We start from the raw sequence: 7,104 nt of genomic DNA, 5'->3' as shown, positions 1-7,104 counted from the left end.
CTGCGGAATGCTCAGAAACCAGTTTATCCAATTCGGCCCGTAGCTGCTGCACCTCCTCATCCACACGTCGTTCCTCAGCGCATGAGCGACTCCAGTTGACTTGCTCACGCTTGAGTTCCTTGATCTCCCCTTGCAACAGTTCCTTTTCGTGCTTCTGCTGCTCTACGCTCTGCTCCAGCGTCTCCACCTGTTCCCTCAACCTTCTCGACTTTAACTCCTCCTTCAAGAGCTGTTGATGTGCTTTTGACAGCTGCTCCTCCATCTCTTTCCTATCCTCTTGAAGTACACGGATGATGCTCGCAGAGTTTTCGCTCTTGGACGCCAAACGCTGGAGGTCGTCCCGCTCATTTGTCACGCGACGCAGTTGTTCGCGAAGCTCATCGTAGTCAGGGGATATGTTCCCACCGGCACTCACACTTCGGCTCCTTACACCTGCAACTAATTCGGAGTGGTTGCCTTGCAGCATGGCCCGCACACGATCCCTTAAATCATCTAGAAGTGCAGTGAGCTCATCTTTCTTCTCCAGCAGCAGACCACTGAGCACAATGGTGTCTTCTACATTTACCGACTCTTCAGCTACGTTGCGCATAAAAGCCTCACGTGCTGCTCGGTTCTTTGTCTTGGAAGGGAGCTCCCTCACCGCACTAATGAGTTTTTTAGTCCGTGATGTTAAGCTGTCTTCGGAGATCTTCTGCAGAGTTTCGTCGATCACTTCCCTATTGACGACCGGATCCTGTGGAACAACGCTGGCCAGATCAAGAAATGCCGGCAGAAGCACGTTTCCCTCGAGCACCTTCAGGTACCCCAGCAGGTCCTGCACAACGTTCTCAAGCTGGTTGACAAGATAGCGGGCCGCCTCGGCGCGACGCACGGCCTTGTCCTTATTGTCCTCCGCGTACACGACCTCGTCGATCAGCTCGGCGAGATGCATCTCCCGCTTCTTGAGGTCATTGTCGAGGCGCTCAATCTTGTGGTACAGCACGTTCATCTCCGCCTCGTCGGACGGGAGTGCGGTGCAGCTCATGTTGGCCCTACAGCTACACGCAGCTGCGCAATTGTTGTGCGAGAGACATATGCCCACAGAGGCAATAAGAAAAAGCAGCAGGCAAGGAAGCAAAAGGCAAAAAAAAAGAAAGGAACTAAAAGAGACATGATTTGACAGCAATCAACACAACAGAAACGGGGAAAATACCTCCCTCCCTCCACACACACACACACACAGAAAGACAGATAAAAAAAAATAGCAACGAACCTCGACGAGGATAGAACACTCCGAGAACGTTAGTATGTGATCAGCGCCTCCCCGGCCTTCACGACATCGCCTGCCTTAACGGACAAGGAGGCGTGCTGTGGCACGTCAATGACTAGCACGACCGAGGACCCCCAGTAGAAGGTAGAGAGTGGAACTCCCTTACACAGCAGCGGATCACTGGCATACCGCCGGTGGACAGCATACTCTGGTGGGTTTAAGAAGTTTGTCTGAATGCGAGCGTCAAAGTGAATTGCGATGCGGCCTGTCAGAGTACCACCTACCAATGCCAGGCCGATATTGCTACCATTGCTGCTGCTACTGCTGCTTCTATTAGTTTCATTATTCCTGTTGTTGTCAGCTCGCCCTAAGAGGACCACTCGCTCGTTCAACGGGAGGAGCGAGGGAATCCAGTGATACCCCGCCGGGGTGTGCGGCAGCAGTGACCCAGGAATGTACGCGACTTCGCTACAGTTGAATGAGCACGGAGCGATCACATGATGATAGTCGCGCACGCGGAGGTGCACAACAATCGCCACACGTTTCTCTCCCTCCGCCACCGGCCCCATGTCGCGGTGGAGGAGCCGCCGTATACTGTACGTCATTCCTTTGACCTGAACCATCTGCTCTTCAACTACGTTGTCTTGAGCAGACAGCACAATTCCATCAGAGGGTGCAAGCACAGGAGCTGCCGCAAGTTTCCGCGCATCGCTCTTCCACTCCCTCACAAAGAAGTCTTGGAGTGTAGCGAACTCCTGCTGCTTCGCCTCGGACATGTCAATGCCGTACCACCACACAATGGCCTTGATGATGAGCCGGTGAAATGGTTCAGCAAAGTATGCACTCTCACTGAAGCGCCCAAATACATAGGAAAAGTAGTTGAAGGGAAGAAGAAGCATAAGTTCCAGCATGCCTGTGGAGCAAAGCCAATTGCCTTTCTCTGGGTGGCGCGCCGCCTCCCATGCGGCCAGCTGGTACCGCCCCCAGACATACGCCCCACCGCCCAGTACGGCGCCGCCAAACAAATAATGGTATACCCACCGCCGCATCGGATTGCTGCAGACCCTCGTGACATCATTCTTGTAAAAACAGAGCTTCCTTGTGAGTGCTGCCATGGCCTCACCTGCCCAGGTTTACGTGTGTATTTAAGTGTGTGTGTGTGTGGCCCACTGAACGAGCTCCAATCTATTTAGTTGCCTTGGAGAGCAGATACAAAACAGGAGCGCTGATCCACTTTGTGGGTGACAGGCATCAGCCGGTGACTCATACATCCGGCACAAGAAACAGAACGAGCGAGAAGTGCCATAATACTGGCATCTAGACAGATGCACAGCGCCTGCTCACCGTCACCAATCACCGTTGATGAATATTGATAGAGGAAGCATCCTCGTGTCGCTACTAAAAAAAAAAAAAATTATACAATCAAAAAGAGATAAAAATCATCATCAACAAAACCAAGAAAGATAGCGCCAATGAGCGTTTAGAGACCTTCCTTGCCAGCGTACCGCCTCACCACATCACTTGTGATTGGCCAAATACGCTGCTGGTCAACCTCGTTCAGGTGCACAAAACCACGAATGGTATGCGTGCAGTGCGGGGACCCGCACAGACACACAAAGGGCGTGTTCATCGTCCACTCCGTCGTGCAGTAGTTGAACGTCACCATTTCCCCCGCGGCGACGTTTCGGAGCGTCACAAATTCAAGTGCCTCTTCATCTTCGTGTACAACAACCTGTACGTTGGGGTCACAGTGATGGGCAATGCACTCCGCAGCATCCCCAAAGAGAAGGTGCTTACCCTCCCCGACACAGATAGTGTACATTGTGGGGAATGGCACGACGAGGCCTGTGACGTGGAAAAGCACTTCACCCTCCGAGATATCAGAAATAGCGTATGCGGTCTGCCCCATTTTACCATTTTGGCGAACCTCGATCAGCGGTGATGTAGACTTCACGATCCAATAATCACGCATGGCCTGCGCGCGCACTGGTGGCTCACATAAATAGAGCTTGCGCTGCTTTTTCACCTCTTCCATGTGACGGAACCCCTGCGCCTCCTTCGTGAAAGCACGTGGGAATAGGGATTTCATGTCGTACACGAACAAATTAATGTCGACTGTCAGTATCTCTCCCACATCCAAAGTGCGCATGGCAATGAAACGACCCTCCACAAAGACAGTAGTGGGGTCTTCCTTCTGCCGTATGATGTAGGTGTTTCCATCCAGGGCAACCTGTGTCGGCTGAATGTCCATGTCATGGCATTCCAAAAGCACCGTTCCACGTGTCACAGTGCTCGTCACCTGCAACATTCCCACCGCGTTGGCCTTAAGCGTGGATGGCAATTGGACAGTTGCACTCGTACCAGCCATCTGACGTATGGCAGGCGTGACCTGTCCTTGGAGAGCCAACCGCTGCGCGTTCGACAAAAACCTGAACCCGCGGATTTTCTGTAGGCAGTTAGGGCTCCGACACAAACATTGGAATGAGGAACGCAGCTCCCACTCTGTGGTAACATAGTTAAAGGTCACGAGTTCCCCACTTTCAATATCGCGTAGCGCTTCGAATTCGATTGTGTTGTTCACCGCATCTACACAAATGCGGATGTTCGGATCGCAGCTGTGTGTAAGGAACTGTGCACCACCAGAGAGTATGAGGTGCTTTCCTTCCTCCAGTTGTATTGTACCAGCTGTTGGGAACGTGAGACATGTACCCTTGATAGTCATAAAACGTGTGCCGGCGGATATATTCACAGCGGCAAACACCTCCATGCCAGTTTCACCATTATGTACCTCAATCAATGAACAACTGCATTTGGTGTTGTACCCATCTCGTATAGCCGCCACACGGACGCTGGGCTCAGTGAAAACCATGCGTGCATGTTGCTCCTCCTCTGTCAACCACTTGAACCCACGGACAGAATGTGAATGACTGAATCGGTTGCACCTGCACATGAACTCTTCTGGCATAGAGTAGCTAAGACAATTGAGATCCATAGTAAGCTCATCCCCAGCTGAGACAGCGCGAATTAACACAACTATGTTCTCAATGAGTGCCGCCGTCGGTGAACAGTGGTGACGAATACGCAATCCATCAAGATCGACAAATCCGTGTAAAACTTCAGCAGATAAAACCTTGATGAGACTTATCCCTTCCATCATATCATCGCTCATGTGAACCAGTCCAGCATCATCAACAAAGAGTCGCGTTGATGCAATCTGCATCCACGCATCTACGCCCTTTGCCGCTGTCGCAAGGGCTTTTATTGCTGGTGTTGCACTGCCCCATAGCTTCTGTCGTGCATAATTTCCCAGGTGCTTAAATCCCCGGATTTCACCGTAGCAGTGCGGCGCCCCACAGAGACATGTAAATGGGCTTTGCATATCCCACTCTGTTGTGAGGTAATTGAAGGAGACAAGCTCACCCTTTTTGATGTCGCGGAGTGCAATGCAGTCCAAACGTTTTCCCGTGCTGTCTGTTATAATACGAACGTTTGGATCACAGCTGTGCGCCAGACACTGAGCTCCATCAGCAAAAAGAAGGTGCTGATTATTGTCAAGGAGGATTGTATACACTGTTGCAAAAGGAAGGACGAGACCAGTCACCTCAAAAAAGCGAGTACCCTTCCGAATACTACTTTTTGCAAAGGTTGCTTGCCCCATGAGTCCGTTTGCTTTCACTTCCACCAACGAAGAGGAGCTTTGGATACAGTAGCCGTTGTTGACCGCCGCTGCCCGCACCTGAGGGTCTGCGCACAACATCGCCGCGTCCTTTTCGTCGTCTGAGAGGCCAGCGAAGCCTTTTACCTCACCAACGCAGTTTGGCGATCCACATGTGCATAGAAACGGAGATAGGTTGTAGACCAGATGGTTAATGTTGAGTGTCACAGCATCGCCCCTTAGAGACGCCCGAGATAGAACAACATGCCCTTCGAGCCAAACAGCAGTAGGATTACACGAGTGATTGATTCGAACATCATCCAGCACAATTTCGTTACCAACAACACTGAAGGTTGTCGCGTCGAAGAGTATCACACCAGACGACATGTCACTTGCCAGACGAAGTTTTCCTGAATGCTCGTGGAGATATACCAGAGAGCTGTCGAGGTTGGGCAGTGCGCTGCGGCGGTGCTGGGCGAAGAGGGATTTCACTCCTCTTGTTGCGTGAGCCCAAAGGCGTAACTGACTGCTTTCATCCAAGTGACGGAATCCCCGAATCACACCGTGGCACTTGACACTTCCACAAGAGCACTTAAACGGCGCGGCCATGTCCCACTCGGAGGTGAGATAGTTAAAGCTGACAATGTCGCCTGGTTGGATGTCGCGTGTAGCCACACAGCTGGCACTCCCATTCGTGGCGTCTACTGAGAGACGTGTATTGGGCTCACAGCTGTGCGCTAAGCACTGTGCACCGTCCGCAAATAAAAGGTGCTTGCCATCCCCCAGGAACACAGTGTATATGGTTGGAAACGACAAGACAAGACCCTTCAAGTGAAAGATGTGTGTTCCCTTTGAAATGAATTCCGTGGCATATGTAGCACGGCCCATTGACGGAATATGGGAAATCTTAACCAATGGGGTGGAGCTCTGCACAACGTAGCCGCGGCGAACCGCTTCAACAAGGACAGCGTGTTCCGTAAAAGGCATGAGGCGATTCTTTGCCTCGTCACTCAGACCCGAAAATCCCTCAACATTGCGGGTGCAGTTGACAGCACCACAGCAACAACCAAACGGTAGAGGCAACTCATAGAACAATGTGGATAGATTCAACGTGAGAGGGTCCCCAGCGAGAAGTGGGCGGGATGCCACCAACCGACCCTCCAGAAGAACCGTATTCGCATCACAACTGTGAGGGATGTGCAGATTATCAATGACAATCTCACGAGGACGCACACAAAAGCGGTCCACGCGAAACAACACCGTGCCAGATGCCACGTAGTGTTGCGCCGCCAGCTTTCCTTCAAAGGTAACTGACACTGCTGTAGTCTCCTTCAAGACTGTCAGTGAGGCGATGGAGGGAGGAGGTGCGTTGTATTTTTCCTGAATAGCAGCACTTGCATTCGGCAACAAATGCATCTGTTGTTCCGCGTCAAGATACTGGAAACCCCGAATGAAACCATAACATGAGTAAGTGTTACAGGCGCAGCGGAATGGCTGTGCAATATCCCACTCCGTGTAAAGGTAATTGCACGTCAGCCGTTCCCCTGCTTCTATGGGGCGGAGGGCAATGCCACGAATGGAGTCGCCGTCAATTTCAAGGCGGAGGTTCGGCTGGCAGGCGTGCCAAATGAACTCTGTACCGCCACTCAGGCGTAGGTGCTGCTCTCCAGGAAGCTCTATCGTGCTGCGCACCGCGAACGGCAGCAATAGACCTGTTGACGTAAACACAATGCTGTTCGTCTCGTGATGCCCAGACGACACCGTCACGAGGGTTGACTTTGAGGTGCACACAACGTCTATGCCGCTCTCACTGCGGTGTGGTATGAACCCGTCAGCAATTGCTTCTTGTCGCACTTTTTCATCCGCGTAAGTGTAGAGTCGCTGCTTTTCTGCTTCTGCGAGATTCTTGAAGCCCGGGAAGCGCAGTGTCTTTTGGTCTTCCGCGTCGTACACCAACGTGTTAAGGTCCACCGAGACCTCTTCGTCCTTTTCGAGAGCCCGCGTGGCGATGATGAAGCGGCTGATGATGGTGGCATTGAATTCCGCCCCATGCTTCACGCGTGATCCATTTGAAAGAATCAGCTCGTCAAGCTCGAGAAAGTAGTCTGGTGGAATAGGGCAAATAATCTCACCCGCCCTGAACGATGAAAGAGTCTTCATCCGTACCGATTTCTTTCTGAAACAACCACAAAAAAAAAAA

General features: G+C 51.8%; 3 protein-coding genes across 3 annotated transcripts; all 3 read right to left on the bottom strand.

The window, feature by feature from the left end:
* On the bottom strand, positions 1-1,024 carry DQ04_08701020 (hypothetical protein; the record flags this gene model as incomplete). The annotated part of the gene is made up of 1 exon (XM_009315662.1): positions 1-1,024. A coding segment is annotated over one exon (1,024 nt), but the record flags the coding sequence as incomplete, so codon positions are not given.
* Positions 1,025-1,281: 257 nt separating this feature from the next.
* Positions 1,282-2,364, bottom strand: DQ04_08701010 (putative phosphatidylserine decarboxylase; the record flags this gene model as incomplete). Its single annotated transcript, XM_009315661.1, has 1 exon — positions 1,282-2,364. The coding sequence occupies one exon, from the start codon at positions 2,362-2,364 to the stop codon at positions 1,282-1,284; it is 1,083 nt and encodes a 360-aa protein (XP_009313936.1).
* A 365-nt stretch (positions 2,365-2,729) lies between these two features.
* On the bottom strand, positions 2,730-7,064 carry DQ04_08701000 (hypothetical protein; the record flags this gene model as incomplete). Its single annotated transcript, XM_009315660.1, has 1 exon — positions 2,730-7,064. One exon carries the CDS (start codon positions 7,062-7,064, stop codon positions 2,730-2,732), a length of 4,335 nt encoding a protein of 1,444 aa, XP_009313935.1.
* Between the last annotated feature and the right edge of the window lie 40 nt (positions 7,065-7,104).

The sequence above is a fragment of the Trypanosoma grayi genome (assembly GCF_000691245.1).
Source record: "Trypanosoma grayi strain ANR4 Tgr_870_V1, whole genome shotgun sequence".
NCBI lineage: Eukaryota > Euglenozoa > Kinetoplastea > Trypanosomatida > Trypanosomatidae > Trypanosoma > Trypanosoma grayi.
This window is presented reverse-complemented; position numbering and strand designations above follow the sequence as displayed.